General features: G+C 51.4%; 1 protein-coding gene and 1 pseudogene across 2 annotated transcripts in view; one reads left to right on the forward strand and one right to left on the reverse strand.

Moving 5' to 3' along the window:
* Window positions 1-23,776, forward strand: part of LOC8036756 (LIM domain-binding protein 2) — a 196,150-nt gene that overhangs the window by 47,371 nt on the left and 125,003 nt on the right. For both annotated transcript variants that reach the window (XM_042287379.1, XM_042287380.1), the window contains exon 2: window positions 20,012-20,137. In XM_042287379.1, coding sequence (XP_042143313.1) covers window positions 20,123-20,137 — 15 coding nt within the window. In that variant the 5' untranslated portion in view covers window positions 20,012-20,122. The remainder of the gene's footprint in view (window positions 1-20,011; window positions 20,138-23,776) is intronic.
* LOC115330540 lies at window positions 4,658-6,815 on the reverse strand (annotated as a pseudogene).

Below are 23,776 nucleotides of genomic sequence, written 5' to 3' on the forward strand. Positions count from 1 at the left end.
TTGTGCCTGTCAAGTTCGCTTCAGTGGCGTCTTTCAATGTGAATTTCCGTTTATCTTCTCGATTTTATTCTATTTTGCCCGTGTGTACGCGAGTACGTGTGTGCTTCCAGGCGTGAAACTTGCTGGTTTGAATTTTTCTTTTCTTTTTTTTTGTTCATTTCAAGTTTCCTGGATATTTGCTGGGAGGCATCCACGTCGTGTGCAAGACCGCGACCGGAACTTTACTATTGTGGAAAACCTACAAACAAAACTACAATCGCTTTCGACACCACTGATCGGCACCGGCGAAATGCACAAACGCGCTGATGACGTATTGGCGCTGTGAAGGGCAGTGTGCACGGCGACGACGCCAACGCGGCGGAGAAACGTCAAAATCTAGAATACTTTTTTTTTTTCTTTTTCATAGCTCGACGCATTTCACGCATCGATCGGTCTCTCACTCTTTTTCAGAGACGCGTCGAGCCTTTGCGTGAGCGCCCACGATGGTTGCTGTTCGTATCCTCGGCGGGGGATGATGATGGTGAGCGGTTGTCGCCGTTGCGCCGGGCGGCGCTGTCCCGATTGCCCCCGACGCTGTCTCGGCCGTCGGGCAGCGGCAAGGGCGCGCTGCTCGACGAGAGCTATCTCGGCGGGCCACTTTGCTCGCTCACGCGGCCGCCGTGCTATTGATCCGCTTCCAGGCGGCGGAGGCGCCTTGCACTTGGGCTGCCCCCGTCGGGGCGTCCGGATAAACAAGGAGCTTCGTTCTCCCGTGCTGTTCGATTTGCTCCGCTTGGCCCCCTTCCCCGCCGGCGCGTGAGCTGCCCACTCGCGCCGCTTTTGTGGACGCGTCGTCGAAGCGGCCTGCTGGCTGGCTGCAGTGGGCCATGCGGGGAGGAATCAGTCAATCATCGCGGCGATGTGCGGCGAACACTCTCTCCCTCCACGCGCATATGTCGCTCGCTGCTCGCGCCAGGAGTCTTGGCGCTTCGAGAGGGGAACCGTCGTCGAGAGATGTGGCCGTTGTTGGGACAGCAGCTGTTGAACTGCGCTGCGAGAGCTTGCACTCCCGTCTCGTCGTCTTTGAGTGGGCGGGCCGGAAAGTGGAGAGCTCGATGGGGGTGGTTTTTATTCGTTCGTTGGTTTACTTTTTTTATATATATACATATGTATAACCTATGAAAAGGTGACGCGAAGACAGCATGTTGAGACGGTGCTGCTTGGTTCAGGATCATCGGACAAAATAATTCGTTGCAAAATAATAATAATAATAATGAAAGCTTGACGTGAAATACGCGAGGATCGTAGAGCTCGATTTGCATTGTATTGTATGGTGACGGTGTATGCGTTTTCTGACCTCGCGAAAAGCGAAAGGTGATTTGAAGAACACAAGTAATTTGCACCGTAAAGAGAAGTGCAACGACTCGTGAAGCCGGGACTTCTGGCGCGCGAGAGTGGTCACGGTAAAACAAACGCAAAAAGAAAAAAAGAAAAGAAGAAGTCGAATGTAATGGGCCCCTTTTGTGCGACTCCAGAGTGAGGGAGATTTGGGACTCCCTCCAGAAGACGGCAAAAATCGACTTCCGGTGCGGATTGCGAAGCTTGCAAGACGAGCTCTGGTGCATCAAGTCCTGGGACGGTGCATGGTAGCGAGGTACCGTCCCGGAGCTTTTACGTACTCCCCCGGCGATAAGAAAAGAAAAAAAGAAGGAATCATTAAAATTTTGGGAGTTATGTCTCCTGGTAAGTTTTCCCTTGCTGCTGCACAACCTCGGAGTATGACACAACGCAGTGTTTTAACAAAACGAAGTCATTTATTGCCAGCTATCGCCGCGCGCCGCGACCCAAAAGCCTTTATTCAGCGGCGGAGTGCCGCTCGCGTGGCCGAATGCACTTGGCCACATCGCGGTGGAACATGGCCAGAGACGATTTCATATGCGAACGACCAACCTGGTCCATCGCCTTGGATCACCAGGTTGCCCGCTGTCTTCAGTTTGCCTGCTTTGCGTTCATGAAAAATGCAATGCTGTTTTGTCAGAGTGCGTCGGAACATTTCGTTTTGATATTTTGACTGGCGTTGCACAAACACACGATTATCGACCATCGTCGTAGTGTTGATGATGAACGGAGCGCTGCAGGGACCGAACGGTAGGACACTCACGGAGTTCATGGTGGCATTGAATTCCTGTCCGCGGAGCTAAGTCACTAGAGTGTATGAGAAATTGGCCCGCGAAGAGCTGGATAGCTTCGAACACTGACGACGATGCATACATTCGGTTTTATGTCTGTGGCGATCCTGTCGAAACTACGTTGCTCGGCATCGTCCACTTCCGTTTTATACGAAGACCGGCGGGTACAGGGAGAAAGCCGGAATTCGGCTGGAGAGCTGCGCTCGGCTGAAGATTCAAAGACGCGAGCTGGTGACCCGCCGGTTGCTTATTCGCTTGGAGTCGAGAGAGTCGTTACCGAACGCGGCCAATTTTTCGGGTATTTTGGAAGTCTCATCGCTCGCGGCATAAACTGTGAGCCCTTTCCGCCTGGTCGTCCCACTGTTCTTTTTTTTTTTTTCTACTGTATTTTGTACTGTTTGCATCAGCCAACAAAAAAGTGTGGCAGACAAGACGTACAATATACATTGCCTTTTCGTTTCTCTTTGAATCGGTTCCGTAGCTCCGAGTCTCTATTATGTCCAGGTAGCCATCGTAAGCGGTCCGAGTCTCTACCTCTTTTTTTCCTTTGAAGGAGGAAGTAGGAACGATGCGCTGGACACGTCGAACGCGTCGAACATGCAAGTAGTCAAATCTCCGGAGGGCTGCTCCATGACGGACGTCCCTAACGCCCAAAAACGACGCAGTGAGGTACGTCAAACCGAGCAATTTGGTCCCTAGCTGCCTTGGTCCCTATATCTGCATTGCCTTTTCGGTCTTCTCCAGTGTATAGCGTTCCTTATCGGAATAAGTTGATGCACTTTTGAGAAGTCGTGTGACAGTAGTACAATCCGTGGCATCTGTCCGTCGACTGGTCCATTTGACGTAAATGTTTGACCGGAGAACTGACCACTGCTGGTCACGACCGTGGCTCTGTTGTGGGCGGCATGGGTTGTCGCTTTCTCTTGAGCACTGACGTTGGAGACGTCCCGTGCGAGTCCGACCCTGCATCATTCACACGATGTAGAGGGGTCGCCGAAGTTGCACGACTCTGTGAATTTCCGGAGATCAGTGCTGCGTGTTCCGAGACCTTCTCCGATTATTCAGCTGAGGAGATCAGCTGTTGGACTTGTAGCGTTCCGTTATCTCAGGCGGTCTCGAGGGCAAGTTCTCTTTTAGGGTATACCGAATAGCTTCCGAAGCGTTTTTGTGCTTGACTTTCAGAGGGGGCTGATGGGTCAATAATCTCCGGAGCATACCCCGCATATCTTTTGACCTGCGCAAGCCAGTAGGGTGCCCATATATTTCGCTTGCTGTGGGAAGTCCGAACCGATTGCCGACGTGCCGATCGTCGCCATGTTGGTTTTGTTCTGAGGTTTTTTGTTTCACCAGGGGCTCTAAGCTGGACACTCGGCGAAAAGGTCGGCGAGGTCTCTGACGGCCGCGATTGGCCAGCGCCAAGGTCAATCGCAAAGCTGGCCAATCGCGGCGGTCAGAAATCGTGCCGACATTCTCGCCAAATGTCCAGCTGGCCCCAGGAGGGGATGCGCGAACTGCGTGTACTCGCCTGGTCAGATATGTGGTGAACATTAAATGTGATCTGCGACTCCGTTAACCTCGCCGTCATTAGAAATGTCCTAAGCTGGGTGTATGCAGTCGACTGACGATTTATTTAAGGATAAATTCTCTGAAATCCCTCACTGTACACTGTACACTGCGACGCAGTCGGAGCACTCATCATTGGTCGCTCCTTAATAAGTTAAACCGTTGAGAAGATCTTTGAGTTGTGGAGTTCGGGCCTGTTGATAGCCCAAGAAGAAACCACAGAGAACAATGATCGCAAGCAAAGGCGTTACCACCCACCCATCGTCCGAGAAATTATGTTCCTTTTCTCGTGTGATCCGACCGCCCGTAACTTCTGCGTCTACACCCCCCCCCCCCCCCCCCCCTTTCCCCGTTTTGTAATTGCGGCCTCTGTCATGTCTATGACGATGCCATATCGGGGAGTGGACGCCTTCCAGAGCACTCCTGGTTCCACTCTTCTAATCAAATCGCCTGCCACTTGAGGTTGGCGATTTGCCGCTGCCTGCGGCTGCTGTTGGGGGGATCCAGTGAAGGCTGCGGCCGTAACTTTAGCTGCGTGAAGTTTTGCCCTGGGGTGGGTGAGGCGATGCATCGCAGTCACGCCATAGAGTGGGCAGAAGAGACGGCTCCTCCGGGCTGTATTCTGCCGCGGGATCTTGGGGATGGCGTATCGAAACGGTACGATTTAGAGGGGTACATCTGTAAATAAATATATATCCTCTAATAAACGTGTGCCTTCCTATCTTAGAACTGTAACTTGGAGAACATAATAGCGCTTCACGACAGGGACGAAGGGTAGGAACAAGACAACACAATGCGCTATTATGTTCTCCAAGTTCCTACCCTTCGTCCCTGTCGTGAAGCGCTATTATGTTCTCCAAGTTTCAGTACCAACTCGCCCAAGAATCCGCATTATAGAACTGTAGTATGTCTCAGCGATGTCATCTTTAGTTCATCCAAAACAACACAACTTGACATAGTACTTCCTTAATCTTAAATCTTTGCCAACTCAAAACCGTCGTATTGCACATATTTGCATGAACAATAAGAACTTCGCAGCATTTATTTCGTTTTACAACTCTCAGCACGTGCACGAAAAAAAAAAATGTATATATATTGGCGATATAATCCGAAGTTTTGGAGAAAATTATGTACTTGCGGTCTATTACTGGCCGTGCACTGTAGATGGGTGTCGGAAAGACCTTGAGTTCAAGGCAGGCTCGAGTGGCCCTAGTAGCACTTAACGTCTCAATTTTTGTCGGATTCAGTGGAATGGATGGGTCAAGTGAGTTAACAAATTCCAATGGCTTGGAGCTAGTATCTCTGTCCCTTGCTGTGGGGGCTTCTGCTTTCACTAGAGGGTCAAACTGGCTGCAAATCATGTCAATGTCATCTGACTGTGGCCGTGATTTGAGCTTCCTGGTCTTCTCCTCAAGGCTTATAATTCGGACGACATCATTCACAGTTTCCGAAGCTCCGGTGTGTCGTATACTGCCACAGCCGACGGAAGTTACGGAACAACTTATGCGGTGATGGTGAAGAATCCCTGAATGCCAAAGGCCGTTCGTGTCTTTGATTCTCCAGTTCATATGCCATTCCTTCATTGCTGAAGGCAGCTTCTTCGTAAGAGTTATCCGTCAAAGAGCTGCCAGCGCACTTTGGACCGTTGCAATTTTACACCGAGGCAACGGTCCGTTCTCGGCTTGCGTAAGCAGGGCAGGAAGAAGGTGCTGCGTCCTGTAGCGGGGCTGTCTATAGGCAAGCTCCGAGTGATATGACTGTGCTAGTTTTTGGTTAAGACCGTACGGCAACCAACTAGCACAACACTGCTCCCCATGACTGTTATCGCCGCGTTCCAGATTGTTAAATGCCAGTGCCGCCGTCTCCAGCACCTTGTACTTGGCCCGCAGTGTCCTCATTTCAATCTGATGTCTTCTGAGAGCCTCCACACACTCGTCACGCTCCAGGGTCAAGTTCTGAATGTCCGCTCGCAGGGAAGCTTCTGTCGTTCTCCACTGAAACAAGTTACTGTACCATATAACTTCCTTTTCTGCCTTCTCCTTGAGTGACTGGTTCTGGACTGTGTACGACAGCAGTAGTTTCTTGAGCTCTATGGGATTATATTTTCTCAAAATCATCAACACTGTTGCCTTGCCTTCTTTTGACTTGATGCCCTTCACTTCCCTTCCCAGCCCCTCCAAGCCACTCGGGCGTTGTACATCAAGAGAATGGGCTATGTGCCAGCTCTTAGAAAGGGCACATAACTTGGTTCTCCCCGGACGTACTTCCGTGGAACTCAAGGAACTGACTGTGGCTCGTTGGAGCACAGTCTCTGCTTCGCCTCATGCTTGCCCGTGCATGTTCCATCTCTTGGACCTTCTCTTGGAGTTTCGCACCGCTCTCGCCAATAACTTGTAGAAGTAATGTTTCGTCTTTAGGAGCACAAACGGATTTTTTTGAGCCATGCTCTCGGCAATTTGAGTCAAGGCTACTACCCTGCTTGTTGCTAGCTGTCCAAGATAGTGAACGAAGTGCCCCCCTCCCCATGGTTGACGTCGTGGCGACCTGTGACGAAAGGCTAGTTGCTGGGGTCTTGAGTATTCTCCGGACGCCGAGCTCGCAGGCACTGCCGTCCATTAATTTTGTCCTAAACACAAGCCGAAGTCACAATCGTATCTAGGTGTCGCCATAGGCTTTGGATTCAAGATCCATGACTGGAAATGTGAGATGCTTGGCGACACAGTCCTCACCAGAAAGGCCCCTAAAGCACCGCTGACCGTGACTCCGTCAGGTGAAACGTTTGTCTCCGATTGCCTGGCAGGATGTTGCATTATCTGATGAATGTCTCGAATGGCATAAAAGATGTCATTACGAAATCCCTCAAGAGTTCGAATCCGGTCTTGAAGTTTCTTGATGGCAAGCAAAGACTTTGCTTGTTCCTTGATCAATAAGAAGGTGCGGCCAGGAACAGACAGGCCAGGGCTGAATGTGTCTAAAGAGAGGCACATGGAGGCACAAACCGGTGATTCCCCTCCCGCTTTACCAGGATCGTTCATCCTGTTTGACTCGGGCTGACAGCAGTACGGGGGAAGAGAACGGGGGCATCGCCAACCTCGCTGCCGAAAAGCAAATGATCAGGCCGAGTGTGACCTGTACGTCGCTTTTCCTCCGCGACTCGCGGGGTATCACCAGTGCACCTAGCTTTTATGTACATTTACATGTGTGTGGTAACAGGAATTGACGCATTGGCGCCTGATTGGTGGAGACAATTGCCTGCACCAATCAGACGCCAAGACGTCACTTCCGTGATCTTTTAAAATGTACATGTAAGTGTCCAACCTAGTCCTTCAGTATCACGTCCCGTTCCAAGTTTCGGTGGTCAAAAAGGGTGGACGACTTTTGGCTGCATGACCATTGGTGCTCGGCGCTGGTTGCCGTTCGCGATTAAATAACTGAATTGAGATCCACGAACGTTGTTCTGAGCGCACTGCGGGGCAGCATACACCCGGCGGCTTAGCGCGCTACGAACGCCATCCGCCGTGTTCCTTGGAGCAAGCGGTCGGGAGTGCCGGGGTTCCGGAGGTTCAACATACTTTATGTTCCAGACCGAGGGAAAAAGGAAGGTTTCACGGGGTACGCTCGTAAAAGCGGGGATGGTGTCATGTTGCGCTCGCCGTGCCCCTGGAAACGCAGGTGACCGCATTCATTCGACTCTTTTTCTTTCTTTCTTTCGAGGGAGGTGTCAAAGACAGCGTAAAGATAGGTGAGGGTGGTAATTTATGTGGGATAAAAAAATAAATGACGCCATCCCTTTCCCTAAGCGCTAAAACTGGCATGTCTACAATCTCTGCGTATAAAATAAATGCAAAAAGAAACTAGTGAAATTTGAAGACATGGACGCACCGGAAATAATAATTTAAGCGACCTTGGGGGCCCAGCGCATTTGACAAGTTCCTTAGAGGAACCCTGAAAGCACATCAAGCTGTTTTGGTGTTATAGTGCGACCGCTGTGTGACAGAAACGCGCGTTAAAACGTAGCGGCCTCGGGCCACGAACATTTCCCCAGCTGTTTCGTCTAAAACTAAAGAAAGAAGGAACTGATACGGTGCAGTTGGGAACGCCCAGGGAAACCTTGAAACTGGCGTTTCACGATATGTTAGGGTGCCGACTGTTCTTATCACCACTGCGCCCCCATGTAAGATTGGAGGGCTTCTCTATAATGTAACAGGAAACGCGCCCAGCAGGGGTTGCGGTTTGTGTTCATCGTCCTGTGGGCCTGGGTATAGCACCAAAAACAGACGCGCCTTTAAACGCGCCCAGCAGGGGTTGGTTGCGGATTGTGTTCATCGTCCTGCGGACCAAAACCTGACGCGCCTTTCGCGTTCAGTCCATAACGTTTCACTTAGGTTTCACAAAATAGAAGGCAGCTTGGTCTAAGAGCAGCTGTTGTCGCAGCCTGGCGATGGTGCCTTTGTGCCGTGTCCCCGTACCATTTGTCCCTGACCTAGTTCCACCAGCGTGACTAACGGGGATTCCCTTTTCGACGTAATGACACATACACACACACGCATACACACACACGCATACACACACATACACACACACACACACACACACACACACACACACACACACACACACACACACACACACACACACACACACACACACACACACACACACACACACACACACAAAAGAAAAAAAAACGGCTTCTTTAGTGATCCGAGCAATCAGCACCAGTTCGCAAACGTGTGGCGCTCGTTGCGCAAGGTCGTATACATACATGTTCGCGGACAGCGTGTTGGGTTGTTTGCCGCTAACGGAATGCGGGTTCGTTCGTTGTCGTCAGCAACTCAACACTTGGTTGACACCTCCAAAGGGCACTGTGGAATATCTGGAAGCGCATGACCGAGCGTTCCATGGATCCACGTGTCCAAACTTTGGGGGAACTTGGGAGACGCAGTGTCCCTTCGCTTTATTCGTCCGAACGGCTCCCGAGTCCGCCTGTCTCCCCGAATCGCTGCCGAGTGTATAGGAGGAGGGATATCAAGGCGTATCGAGCGCGTTCAGAGCGTCCCCGATGAGGTGCTTCGGTTAACGAGGGATCGGGTTAATCGAGTGTCGGATAAGCAGGCCCGATCGTAATCTCGCACCGTGGCGGCGGGGCTGGAACCGCCCCCCGGCCGCGCGCGCGCTCTTTTGCGCGCGGCCTCGGAGCGCGCGCACTGTTCGAGAAATCGATCGGAGATGTTACGGCTGGCGGCAGCAGCAGCAGCAGCAGCGCGCTCCTGCCCTGGCCGAGTGGACTGGCAATTTGTGACTTCTGTCCAAGAGGCTGCTCGAAATACCTCGGTTTCTTTCTCCTTCTCTTTTCTTTGTTTTCTTTCTCGTTCAAAGGCTCGGCTTGTTTTTTTCCCGCTCTCTTTTACTCGCTCGGTTTTTCATTTACTGGGTTAATGAGCTGCAGTTGCTCCTGCGCGTTAATAAAAAAATCACTAATGAGTTTTGCTTGTCGTCTCAAAATGAAAACGGGGGAGGGGGACGGCGACTGTTAATAATAACCGGTGATAATTGTGTTTATCTTATCATCTACGTACGTGTAGCATATGTGTATGTGGGTGTATTTGTAATTATTCCATCACCTTCCGTTTACACTTCTGTGTCCGTACACGAGATGTCACGGGTGCAAACGGACAGAATCTCTATACGACGATCCATAAATGCCCCGCAGACGTCAAAGCAATTCCTAGTTGTTGTTTTTTTTTTTTCTTTTTTTTTTTTTTTGCAGAGTAATTTTTGCTAGAGAGAATGGGAGGAAGAAAAACCTTCCGCGTGGAAGGGCCGGAAGATAGTGTACGGAGTCAAACACTAGCTGAGCTTTTTTTCACGGACTGGGCTTGTTCGTATGAACTTCTTACGACGTATTTGCATCTACATCTTTAGTGAAAGCTGAGCAGCCGACCACGGCGTCTGGCCAACATCGCTATCTTTTTTTCTTCTTCGTGTCGGGGAAGGTTTTTGTATTTTGTCTTAAATTGTAGGAGATTCGAACTGCGATTTTCCTGCTACAGCGCGAATGTGTTATGCAAGCCAATGTTTGGAGTGTCGAAACATGCTTCGCGTGAAGAATCGCGCAACCGCCCGACGCCCCGCTGAAAATGAAAGTTTGAAACTGTGACGACGGCGAAGCGGAACGTGTAGGAATTGTTACGGTGGCGGCTTTGCGCGGCATGCACGGTCTCCTCCACGTCCTGCGGGATTTTCCTGGGCTTCCGACATGGAGGTGCAACTTGGAAGGGGGTCTGCGCCCCCCTACTCTTGTTTCTGGCGTGCGGAGCATGCGCTAGGTGCTTGGCAAAACGGGTTCCTGCCAAAATTGCGCCAGCCCACAGGATCAGATCTGGGCGAACGCTCTTCCTCGCACGTTTATAAACAACGAATTGGTGTGGCACGTTCGAGGACGAAGCGTGTTTGCTCATCCGAGTGGCGTCCCGCGGGCGGCCGACGGACCGCTCTGCTAGCTCCGGTCTGCCGGCACGCGCGGCCCAAACGCGTCGGGTGCTCGGAGGCAGCATGAGCCGATGTCGCGCACTCACCCGTCGCGAGGCCTCCCGCGGAGCGCGATTCGTTCACGCAGCCGTCAAGGCGAACCGTGGGAGTTGCGAGAAGGCCGCCGCCGGTCGTTTGCTCGGTTCATGGTAGGAGACAGATGAACCAGGATAATCAAGTGTTTGAATGCCGCTCGGCGATAAGACTATCGCCGAGCTCTGTTTCGTTAAGGCAGAAAAAAAGAAGGGAGGTCGGGTCATTATCTCGCGGCTGGAGGCATCAAGTCAGTCATAAAAGAACTTGTACATTTCTTTTGTTTGTTATTTTAACGCGGCAAATTATTGCGTTACATTTTTGTTGAATCGCAATCGACTTGCGATTTGACGAAAAGTAACGCGATAAGCTGCCGGAAAGAGTCGCATGTCGCTGCGAGCATTCTTTTGAATGTTCCCGTCAGCAATCCGCGTGTCATCCACGGCAATGCATTTTCGTTTTGCGTAGCTCGCCGCGCGACACTGGTTCACACGTTGTATGCGAAATTTAGCTAGTGCAGCTCGACTGCTGCACACAACCTTATACGCCGGAACGATGCCCATCCAGATTGAAACGGGCAGGGGATGAGGATTGAGCCTATAGGACCCCTGGATACTGCAGTCCGAGCTTTCGTTCCACGGGATCTGAGTTGCGATGCTCTAAGCCGCACTCCGGTACCGAGGCTTGGCGCTGATTCGGTAATAAATACGACGAACAAACACTTTACTGACTCGTTTGGGCAATCCTATAGAAATAAGAAAACTTTAATCATACTACAACGTGTAACCAACACCGCGTATACGGCTTACGTATGTTGAACTGTTTCAAAACGACGCCTTTGCGCCCAACGTGCTGCCGCGCACGGAATACGACGGAAGCAACTAACATAGAAATTACTGTCGCACCCAACACTTGTGTCGGGTGCGACAGTAACATTAAGTTTGGAACGGCTCACGAGCCTGTTCCAAACTCAAAAAATCTTAGGCGATTAAATATTGTGTTAGAAGATTACCCAATCAATATTGTGCTACAGCGTCACGTACATTTTTTTTCATAAAGTCAAAAGACGCCACTGCTGAAAACCGAAACCGAAATTGGACTGGGGAGGAAGGAGAAATGTAGAAGAGGAGAGAGTTGCCGCAAGTCACGTAGCAACACCCAACCGTGTTTTTTTTTTTTTTTTTTTTTTTGCGCGATGCAGATTGAAAACGCGCACGTCGCACGAAAAACGCTAACGTAAAGCACTTCGTGATTGACGTTCTCGCGTTTTTCAAGCTTTTACCAATCGGCGTTCGTAAGACGAGCGATGTCTTCAGCCAGGAGAAGGGGCGGCGACTCGGCGACGTCTTCGTGCGAATCAGCTCGGTGCTCGGGCGTGTCGTACGGAATAAATCCTAATTGTTTTGCTCGGTACAAGATTTCTCTTTCGAAGCGAGAGAGATTCGCCGGTACCGCGAATCAAGAGTTCTGAAGTAGAGGTCCCACGCCCGTCGTCCGCCGCCATCGCCTAGTCCGCTTCGTCCAGCCGTCCGGCTCGCGACTCTCGCGATACGACGCCATGTTGAGAATAACGCAGAGAATGCACAAAAATGGGGGGGAGGCGGGTGTATGTTTATACAACCTGAATTTAGTCTGTCTCGATGAGCGACAATTGTCTCCCAAATAGGTAAGAAATTTAGCCAGTGCAGTACAACCGCTAACCGGGGGTCTTTAACGTGCGCCAGGCAGTAGTAATACACGACCGCACGCCGGTTTACGATGCTTCTGGTGGCGGGGGCCTACACTTACATTGCAAGCATCTTGTATACATACTGCTTTATTCTCGTGCCACTCCTATTATATTCCATGTATTGGAATAATAGTATTGATAAATAAATAAATAAAAAAATAATATCCAGATCGAAACAGGCAGGGGTGGGGATTGAACCTATAGGATCCTTGAGCGAGCTTTCGCTCCACGTGCTCTGAGCTGGTGTGCGCTTGGCCACTCGGCAGAATGCACAGAAGACTTCGGTACTCTGTGTAACTTTTTTTTAATTAACGGTTTAGCAATTTTTTAAAAGCCACAAAAAAAAAAACAAAAAAAAAAACAGGTTTTATATATTTTTTTTTAATTTGAATATTGAGTGTGTGTTTTGGATGACCCACGACTTCGATTATATTTGGTATGCTTGTCTTAACCACAGAAAATGGCACGTGACCACGGAGGAGAGAGTGAGCGCAACTCAAACCGGCCAGTTCTCGATCGGCGGTTTTCGGGCGGAAAGAAAACGAATTTCGAGCCGCAAATTGCGTTCTGTGTAGTTGTGCTCTCATATGTCACGTACAAATAAAAACCTCGGCGATCATAAATACCCTGCCAGTGTCCCTTTAACGAGCATTTAACTTCAGTGCGCCGTTTACCTGTCCCACCCAGTCGTTTTCTTCAAATGGGTCCCCTATGCAAGACAACGATTGAACGGCGTAAGTGGCAACGCTCTCTCGGTAAATCAGGTGAAAAGTATACACGTTTGCAAGTCCGGTCTCAGGGCGCCGCCATCTTCCTCAGTGGGGTGCGCTCTCGGGAGCGGCCATAATCCGATTACGACGCCTTAGCAAGGCTTCGTAATCGGATTAGGACTGGTCCAAGCGCACCCCAGACAGGCAAGATGGCAGCGCCCTGAAGCCGGACTTGCAAACGTGTATACTGCTGTAACCAAATGTAAAAAAAAAAGGTCGGTCGTAATTTTTGGTTTTGTTTACGTGTCGGAGAAAACACTCACATCTCTCATTCTCGACGAGATTCGCCCGAAATGTGCCTCGTCGGGCAACTCGACCCCGCCACTTTTCGTCGGTAGGACAAATGAAGTAAAACAAACAAAAAACAAAGAGCAGTTGCCGGACGTACACAGCAGTCAAGTTCAACGTGTAGGTCTGAACAGTGGTCTGACTCTGGTGTCACGAAAGAGCCGCCGCGTTACCTTCGCAGTTTTGGCATGAATTGTGAAAGCACTTTGGGGGTCTCTCGTACGCATATGTTTACGCCGGTGCGTAAATCTCGGGCGGACTCCCAACCCAGCTGGCTTTCCCAACACCATAAAATACGATCTACAGTCTCCAAGAACACGCGGTTCGAGACGCGGCATTTATACAATCCTAGAACGCTGTTTCGACCGGGCATCGGAACTCCGGTCTACGGGAAAGGCAAATAGTTCGGTAATCGCCCGGCTGAGAAGTGTATGACGGGAGCTGCATGTGGCCGGTCTCTACCTGCCATGGCCCTTTCGATCGGGTGCTCTCAGAGCAACGGTCTCGACGGAGTTGCCTGTTTTCCGGAGCACTTCGGCGGCGGCGGCGAACGACTGAAACGAACGTGCGCTGGAGCTCCCCGGCCGCCGTTTTCTTTGGAGCGCGTGTTCTCGCCGATTTATGCCGCTCTCTGTTTTCCGCGCACGAGTGCCGCTCGCTCGCACGCCGCCTTCTTGCGAGTCCCAGCGGCCACGAAGAAGACGAAGCAGGCGAGGCCGAAAGAGAAACGACACGGCTGCGGTGATCCGTCGGCGGCGCCGGGGCCGGCCGGAGGGGCCGAAGCGAAGCCCAGTCGAGCGCGAGGAGGGTGGCGGCTTTTTCGGCGCGGCCGGCCAGCACGGGCCGTTTGGAAAGAGGGGTCCGCGGACGTGACCCGCGGTCCCAGGAGTGCGCCGGCCAGCCCCGTCCCTTCTCTCTGGGGGGAGCCACTGGAGCGGAAGCACGTCACGAGGGCGGGTCTGGCGAGCGCCAAGTGCACATTAGCGGGGCGCCGCCGCCCGGCCACTGCGCCCGGCTTTCTGCGCGCCCGGCCATTACCTGCACCTGCCTCGGCGGCGCGATCGATGGTCGCGCTGGGCCCCCGGCTGGGGTCGGCCACGGGCGCGCCGACACTGCGCTCGCATATCCGGCCGGCATTGATCCGCGCGCAACGCCGCCGGCGCGTGGTCGCGCGTCGCTGCAGCGCGCGCTGGCTTCGCCTCCTCGAGGCGCGCGTCGACCGAGTTGGAACACTTGTGTTCGATTGGGCGGCGGGGCGACCGGGGTGGCGCTCTCGGGCTTTAGCCGCCGCCGCCGCCCGGGCAACGACTGGGGCCCGAAGACGTTTCCCGAGCGTGGGCTTCGGAGCGTGACGAGCCGGACGGCCGACCCCTCTTTCTCTTTTTTCTCGCTCCCGACTCGAAAGCAGAGTGACAGCGTGTCATTTGGCGATGCTTTGGTCGATGACTCTAATGATATTTGAGCTCGAAATGACGTGTACCCTCGTTCAACACTAACTAAAGCGCAACTGTAGCGAAAGAAACGAAAAAAAAAAAAAAAACATATGGTCGGTGTTTAGAAAGAAGTTTGTCCAGAGTGCCATTATTGTTTCCGGACTTCCACTCCTTATTTACGGCGGTACCCTCCTAGCAGCACCTGGAACAGAAACCTATTTCACAAGGGCGCCGCCATCTTGGAACATCGTCACTTCCAGTATGGCCGGAAACATTGTTTTGCCGTCGCCGAACCAATGCGGAGCGCAAGTATCGTCTGCTACTTCTGCGGGGGTTGTGGTGACGTCAGAAAGAAGCCCAGCTCTGATTGGCTCTAATCGAAGCATAGTGGGTAGACCTCAAGGCCAGCTTGCTTTGAGGTCTATCCACTATGCTTCAACTAGAGCCAATCATAGCTCGGCGTCATTCTGACGTCACCACAACTCCTGCGAAAAAAGCAGACATAGTTGCGCTCTGCATGGAATACATTTAGGATATAAGCGTAAGCGTCAACCATTCTCGTTTTGCCTCCCCTCTATTTTTTTTTTTTTTTTTTTTTTTTTTTTTACTATTTGCAGGTTGAAATGTTTTATTGTTTCGTCGCTCATGCCGTATATGCCTACCAGGTGGCGGGGACGAGAGTGAGCGAAAAAGATCTATGAAAGCGGCGTCCATGGCCAACTTTCTGGGACAATCCGTGGAATAGATAGTTTTCAAGGAAACATGAAAATTCTAATTGATTTGCGTTCGTGATACCCAGGAAATTACAGTCCTCGGAAACATTACGATTTTGTGTAAAAAAAAGCAGAAATTGACAATTTTGAGAAAAAAAACATAAATTTTATTAAAAAAAAACAATAAATAAATAAATAAATAACGTTTGTAGCGCTGTGGAATAAATCCTATACCCGTCCAAAAGTTTAATTACTGCTTATGGATATTTTCTGACTGCCATCTAAAACATTTCCGGAGAACATTGCAGTAAAAAGTTAGGGCGCAAACAAGCTGGTGAAGGTTTAACATTTTGGACAAAACCCCGAGACTGGGGGGGGTAAGGACAACACAACACAAAGTCTTTGAGACTTTGTGTTGTGTTGTTCTTTTTCCCCCTCCAGTCTCGGGGTTTTGTCCAAAATGTTAAACATTGCAATGTTTGTTGTTGTTCGGTTGGATTTCTCATTTTAGTGCTTTAGCCGAGGCGTTAATGTCCAAGAAATATGGGGATGTGCATCTACACGCATGATGTACTTTTATTGTTTCTTCGTTTAATGTTTAGCGGAGGAGATATATGGAACAAACCTTTCCTTGCCAGTTTTTGGTGAGCAAGTTTTTGGCGAACACAAACATTTTCACTCGATGTCATGCGATTTGATATCTGACATATCGTCACCTAAAGGCATTCTGACAAGGTCTCATAAGCCCTGTAGTCCCTAGTTTTGTCACGGAAACATAAAACACAAAGGCCTATCGGCCCAAAATCTGCAACTCAAAATGCAGTGTTCTCTCTTTTTCTTTTTCGTGTGATGTCGACACGGATTTTGAAATAAAGTAATAAACTGTCCGAGGTATATTCAAGAATATAATTATTATAATTCATGAAATTCAATTTTTATCACCCCCAACACACCAGAAACAGGTTGATTTCATGAAACTTTAAAGGCATGGTCGCGGCGACTGAACCGATCCACGTGACTTCATATTTGACGTCACCTTCGTCCTCTGACTTCGGTTCGAATTCGTTTGATTTTTGCGGTAAGTACACGACTTGGCAAAGAAAAATTATGTGATTTCTCGATACGAAATTATATCGTTTCGCAAAAAAAGAAAAAAAAAACTTATATTGGAGGCGTTGGAGTGGTTTGAAAGAGCACAGAGACAGACCTTAGAGCTGTTCAACGTCGGGGACGTTCACCGTCTGACGGGGCCGCAGTGGATGTAAAGTGTTTCTTTTGTTCGGCGTCGTCAGTGCTGCATTGTCTGTCTGCAAAGCCCAGAAAGAACGAGATTATATGTGTTTTGGCGCAGCCGTGCAACTTACGTGCTTTACTCCGTTCGTCCCTAAGCTGACGAGCTTGACAGATCGGCGGAAACTACGAGTGCGTTGGACCAGTCGATCCCCCGCCACGTGATCACACCCTCCCCGATAGTACCTCCGCGCAGAGAGCGGGAGCAGGTGATGAAAGGGAGGCGGCTGATTGGTCCGGCGAGATCCTATAGCTGCCCCCGCACTGTCAGCTCGGAACTGAACTGAGTATTGCGCTGCACGGCCCGGCCACTGGTGGCCGACTGCGGGGCTTTTTATTTTCCGGAGTTCCAACGGCGCCGTCGACCCTGTCAAGCTCTGTTCACCGGAAAAGCTTCCGAGAAAGCGGAGGTCTGCATGCACCTTCGGTGGCGATTCGCCGGAGCTGGTATCCGCTCGTCAAGCGATTCTTTCCGAAACGCGTGACATGTCCTCTTTCGCGCTGCGCAAAGTGCTCCGCTGACAGTAACATAAAGGGTCTTCAGAGTTCCCGACTGTGGAAACAAAAGTCATGTTGCTCAAATGACATAACGCATCGGGGCCTCATTTCTCGGCTGAACATTGGAGCCAGCGAAGACGGGAACTGTCACCTACTTGATGCGGCGTGCTATTGCCCCATCAGATGTGGTTGCGAAATCGGTCGAGACCGTCATGTCTGTGCGCCAACGAATGTAGAAATTTTCCTGTGCGTTAGCACATCTTGTGCCGTGGATGGCTAACACGTGGTAGTTGGTGCTTGCAGCACTTTTGGGTTGACGCTTTTCGTCGTATACGTCTGTACACAGGAGGGTTAAGGCTCGTTCACACACTTGTAACCGAGTACGACCGAGAGAGACAATACCGTTTTTTAAGCCTCTTGTGACGTCTTAGGACCGGATGCGTACACCGCGTACAAATCACGTGACTACGTCCCGCGCGTATATACTTAAAAACAGTTCTTGTCTCTTTCCGTCCCACTCGGTTGCAAGTGTGTGAAACTGCCCTTTATGCGCGAGATGTTATTTGAACGCGATAGCGTTTAGGAGCTCGTGTCGCTAATATTCTGGCGTCGGCGTCGGTGGGACTAAAAAACCACAATGCAACGCGCGCAGCAATGTACAACGTCACACCTGGCTGTGACGTCATAACCCTATCGACCCGCTAAATTTAGCGGGAAAATTCCAACGAACACGACGACTAGACCACGCACACATGCTTGCACGGCTTGGGAACATGCGCAGGTTTAAAAGGGAATTTTCGTAGACCGCGTTTCTCACTCCGCTAAGCCCTCCGCAACGTAGAAGCCGCTACTGCGCCTGCGCGCCGATGGCCTTGACTGTAGAGTTTCGGGTATCGTAGCGGGTTGCGGATAGCGTTGCGGGACGGCGGAAACGATCTACGAAAACTCCCTAATGAGAAGGCTTTGCGAACGGGGCCCGATAACGCTATCGCGTTCCCTTCTTAAAGGCGAAGCTCAAAGGCCCGTTCACATAGTCAACCGAGTACGACCGAGAGAAACCAGACCGGCCTTTAAGCCTCTTGCGACGTCTTAGGACTTGCTCCGCTGCAGCGCATCCGGTCCTAAGACGTCGCAAGAGGCTTAAAAACCGGTCTGGTCACTCTCGGTCTTACTGGGTTGCATATGTGTGAACGGCGCTTTAAGCGTCCCGTCCCCCACGTTTTTTTAATCTTTCTTTTAGACACCGTTGTGCTCTTGTGACCAGTCAGAGGCTAAACAGGCAAAGCACGGGTAATGGTGGCTCAAATCGTCTAGACTGTAGAGGCGTGAACCGTTGCAGAGTGCCGAGTGTTTTTCAAGAGGTATACAATTTTGTCGCTCCGCATTGAGCGACCAAGAACTCCCCATCCTTGCATATCCTTAGCTAACTCTGTGCACGACTTCACCAAACTGTTACTTTTTTTATTTTCTATGGCTGCATGGCATGAGCTTAATCGGGCCGCGGTGAATGAAAGAAGACGTTCGCAAGGCAGGATGATGGGAACGAGGAGGTCGATACCTACGTAATCATGCCAATTGGTGCGTATAATGATAGCGCGTCTGCGAGCGGTCACTTGGACGCGGAGATGTACGTGAGCGGCCGCCCCGGGGCGTGTTTCGTTGGTCCCGCAGCTGGTTGGTTTGTCAGCTGATTTACGGCCGCGCACCGCCCTTCGAATGCCCCCACCAGCTGCACTCGGCGAGGCCCGCTCCATGCACCGCGGCAGAAAGCGCCGCTCGCTGTTGGCCAGCTGCGCATGGGTCCTCGGCGCTGCCGTGGTCGCTCCAGGAGCACTGTGCGCTTGTGCTCGAGCTCAGACGACCGTCGGAGATCCGCGATCGTTCAGCGGACGGGAGTCGAATAGAAGAGTTTTGTGTCATGCGTGTAAAGGTTGTTTGTTGCTTCACCCAGTTGCGACCGCTTACGACCGGAGAGGCTGAAAAATGGTTTTAAGTTTCTTGTGAGTGCTTACGACGATCTTAATGTGGAGGATAATCGTCAGCATTGTCTTCTTTGCCGCTCATCTGTTTTCGTAATTTCGTCGTCAGCATGCCCAACCATCCGAAGTGTTCAGTTGGCGCCACCGTTTGACCGACTAAAGGCTGAACTCTGTGGAGCGAAATATGCGACGAATAACTGTCGAACGTCGCCCAACGGCGCGCTTGCTTTGCGCGCGACGTAGCAGCCACTGTGCTGATGTCACGCACAGGGCAAATATGCCGCCGGGCAAAATTCGGCAATTTTCGCAGCATTTATTCGCCCCACGGAGTCAAGCCTTAAAGCGCTGAAATTTATTCTCCCGCCCCACTGAGGGTGACGAGCCAACGCTAACATCTCGCGACTTGGTTAGTTAATATTAGCGACGTGCGCGACGGAAAAAGCGTCGCTGTGGTCGCGATTCGCGATCGGCCAAACGCGTACTGCGGCGTCTATATCTGGACGAATTTTTTTCTTTCATCGACGGAAATCGGCTCAATGTCAGGGTGTCAACTGTGACACGACTTTGGTTGAGCGATGCGATGACCCCAAGCTCGCTGTTTTGACACATACCATGGAACTTCGCAACTGACGATGTTAAAGATGATGCTCGACGTGACGTCACGAACGTCGAGCGAAACATCTGGGCGCTAATACCTGCAAGGCTCGTTTGCTTGTCGGCGGCATCTGCAGCCGTTGGAGGATGGATGCGTAATCGGAGGCTGTGTCAGCGAGCCGCGTCGGGCGAGCCGGCGTCCGGAGAGGTCCTTCGAACACCCCGGGAGCCTGCATGCAGCTGCTTCGGGGCTGCGCGAGTGGACCGACGTTTGAGGCGCTCGAATTTCCGCGGTCCGGCGCTTCGACCACTCGTTCTTTGGGAGCGGCTCGTGTATATAGTGTCTCTCGAGTGTGTTCCGCCGCGTCGACTGCTCGTTGTGCGTGAATCGACTCTGAACCGAGCCCTGTTTTTTCTTGCAGGCGGACGTCGCATGCGGCGTCCCGGGAGGCCCGAGGCGACCGGCGAACGCTCCTCGCCATGAGCCCCACAGCGGAGCATCGCCGCTGACTTCCTCTTGTGCTTAGCGCGGAATGCGATTAAGACCGGTGAGTGGAGAGATGAGCGCCCTGGCGCGCACGTGAGCTGCAGGCTCTCGCCGCCGTGGGCTTCCGCGGAGGCCGTCGTGGCCGGTATAATACAGTGGCGGCGGTCTGGCCGAGAAGGGTCCCTCCGGGGATCACTTGGGGTGTCTGTGTGTGGTGGAGGAGCACCCGGAGAGTCTCGGGATTAGGCTGGCTCACTTTCGGATGCGCGTGTTTTTGTGCAGCGGGCTGGTGCTCCCGGGGAAAGGGACTCCGGTATGGGAGGTGTTTCTATTGCGGATTGGAAGAGCGAATTCGGTTCGCTTTGGAAATTGTTGATTTCAATGATTTGCCGCCGGAAAAGGTGAATCGGGCTGAGCTGGAGTGATGCTGGAATAAGTGCAGCGGCATTGCTGCCGTGACGATGCTCCCGCTCCGCAAAAACGTTGGTAGTGGTGTCTTATAACCTAAATGTAATCGTATCGGCAAAAAAAAAAAATATGAAACAGCAACAACGTTGTTTTGGAAATAGTACGACCGGGAGGAGAGGACGCAAGATGACCGCTCCTCGGAAATTCACGAAAACAATTTATACTCGGTTCACGTGCAGACGCAGCCGATATGCTACAATTTGATGGGACCGATCAAACGACTTGGAAAGCGCAAGTCACTGGTCCTTTCTTTCGGAAGATTGGTTCAGCGATGATATAATACGTGCAGACACTTGACAATCACCATGACGTTGCGTTTTTGTCGTTGCCTGATTGGTCCCATGGTCTCGTAGCGTCGGTTGCTTCTAAACTTCAGCTGAAACGAAGACTCGTTGAAGATGGCCCTCCCTAAAATTACCTGAAAATTTATAGACATTTCTTTTTTAAGCGCCCGAAGGAGTCTCTGTTGGCAATTCACGTCCCTGCGAAACGAGAGAACAAATCGTAACGTTCGTGAAATATTTTATGACCAGTTCCCCAGGTGGTTAGCTAAAAGGAGCGATTAGCGATAGATTTCTTGGACATTTCTATTCCTCCTGTAAGGCAAACCACTCCACTCGTATATGTTGAATAGCGCAACATGAATCGCTAAATCCCCAACTTTGCGATTTAGTTCATCGTCCCAGGAATTTTGACATCAACAGGCTTGTAGTCTCAAGGAATTTTGACATCAACAGGCTTGTAGTCTCAAGGAAAGGGTCTAAGCACAAAGCACAACGGGCCTCATCCAATTCGTAGTTTAAAAAAGAGAAGTTACAATCGCATTCTTGTTCTCATTCTCGGCAATTCGGGAAGTGCTGATCAACATCTGTGAATTGATGTTCAAAGCCTCTCGTTTTTATATTCCTAACGAGCGTGTTGGTAAAGTATACTAACAGAAAGAAAGGATCACAGACACTCGTCTGTGTTCCTTCTTTCTTTCTGTTATGGAGCCTCTCGTTTCGTTGTGGTTTTCTTCAACATTTTCAACTTATCCGATTACAAAAGATACGCGATAAAGCGATTTCTGCCCATACTAATTAAAGCAATCCAATATGTTATTATCCGAGGGAAGCAATGCGGCTATAGGTAGTTTAATTGCCGCCATTAACCACAAAATAAGACGTTTTGCGCCGCGAAAAAAAAAAAGGGGGGGAGGGGGATGTGGAAAGCAGGAAGAGTCGGTCGGAAACAGCGAGATAGGAAAAAGGCCCAAACGGCCAGGAGCGTTCGGTCCACGTGCCGAGCGGGGAGACCGCTCTTCGTGAGAGGACAGACTACATCCTTCCCGGAACGGGCCGCGTGTAGCCGCGTCGTGTCATCGTTCGCTTTCTGGCGTATCGACGTCGCGGTGCCGACGAAAGTCCGGAAACCGTCGGCCGTCCAAGCTGCAGCGCGATTAATGACAGGAAGAGGCGTCAACGCGCGACGACCTGTGAACGCCCCCCGCCCGCCGTGAGCGAAGACCCTCGCGGAGCCCCCCACGAGACGGTGGGGGAGCTCCGGGGCTTTCAGGGCCGCCGCCGCCACACAGTAGTGGGCCCGTTTCCACGTCACTCGACGCGGCGTCGGGACCCGGCTCTGCCGCACCGCTGCTCGAGCTGAGAACGGCAGCGCGGCATCATGTCCCGGCGCCCGAGTCTGCGACTGAAAAATCGATGCTAGACTGAGCCGCGGTTCGCTCCTCGCCCGCCTCCTCCTCCCCCTGCCTGGGCCGCTGGCCTCTCGTCTGGCGCACGAGGGCCTTCGTCACGTTCGGTTCCTCGGGAGCGTGTGCGTATATAGCTCTCGGATCGGGTGCTGAACAACCCTTGGAAGACGTCGCTGGAGAGGGGAATGAAGTACGTAATATTTGCGTTTGAAGAGTATCCGAGTCAAGTATAGCGCGTAAAAGCCGCAGTCCCATCGCTCGTGCATCATCACAAGGGGCACGGTACGTTCTGTGCAGACATGGCGACATCTGCAGACGTGGCTCGTGCATGTTCCTAGCATGTTTTCCTTATGCATGCTTCATCTGCAGGCGATTTTTTTTTTTTTTTTTTTTGTATGATCAACATGACAGGACCGTCGTGCAATTGGAAGAAATCCAGACAGCAGACTCTCTTCTGTACGGTGAATTTGCAGTCTGACCGCGGCTCAAAGGAAAGTAGGGCTAGGCACCGATTCAAAACGTTTAATCGATTGATCGCCGACTTTTATTCGATTTATTAATGGGTATCGTGCGAACGCTGGTAGACTTGTTAAAATATCGAGCTATTACGAATACGTTGTATCTTTAGAGATTGGAGTTGCTGGGATTCTCGTAGCTTTTCGGCGTACATTCAAACGGCCATGCGTTGGCATAAGCAGATGAGAGGACGGAAAGAAACGTACGTGCCTTTCTGATGACGTTAAAGTTCCAGTTATAGCTGCAGTCAGCCCCCAGAATGAGGAGAGTGAAGATGCAAACAAACGTCCTATGGCGGCTGGAGTGTCGCCCCGCAGTCTTGGGTCTTGAACAGACGTGTATACGTAACGAGTTACTTGTACCTAGTTACTTTCTTTTCGGTAGCGAGTACCGTACTGAGTTACTTTCAAGGCCGCAAGTAACGAGTAAAGCGCCGTTCACACTCTTGCGACCGAGTACAACCGAGAGAGACCAGACCGGTTTTTAAGCCTCTTGCGACTAGGACCGGATGCGCTGCAGTGGGGCTGGTCGCAAGAGATCGCAAGAGGCTTAAAAACCGGTCTGGTCTCTCTCGGTCTTACTCGATCGCAAGAGTGTGAACGGGCCTTTAAAGGGGGGGTGCAACGATTTCCGGACTTCGGTCAAAGATTTCGGGAAGTTGCCCTCTGACACTTCTGAACCAAAGAACAGAAAACCGATTTCGCCTGCGTGTCCTAGTTGTTGCGTAAAAAAAAAGATAAAGGTTGGCATTTCGGGCACCCCTCAACTCACTCCCAGCTTTCAGGGTCACACGTTATCCCCCTCCTAGTGACGTCATTCGGAGTGCCGTGTAGCTTCCCGTGTGCTCGCTCGGAGGACGCTTCCTCTCCCTCTCCCTGCTGACATTAGCGGGCGTTATGCTGCAGCTTAGAGCCGAGCGAGGTCACGTAATCTTTTCGCCGTAGTTCCTTCGGTTGCCACTTGGGGCTGCAGGTGGGGGAAAAAGCTCGACTTTTGCTTCGCGATTATGCAGCGGAATCGCGACAT

The sequence above is a fragment of the Ixodes scapularis genome, unplaced genomic scaffold (assembly GCF_016920785.2).
Source record: "Ixodes scapularis isolate PalLabHiFi unplaced genomic scaffold, ASM1692078v2 PGA_scaffold9__187_contigs__length_104089568, whole genome shotgun sequence".
In the NCBI taxonomy this organism is placed as follows: Eukaryota; Metazoa; Arthropoda; class Arachnida; order Ixodida; family Ixodidae; genus Ixodes; species Ixodes scapularis.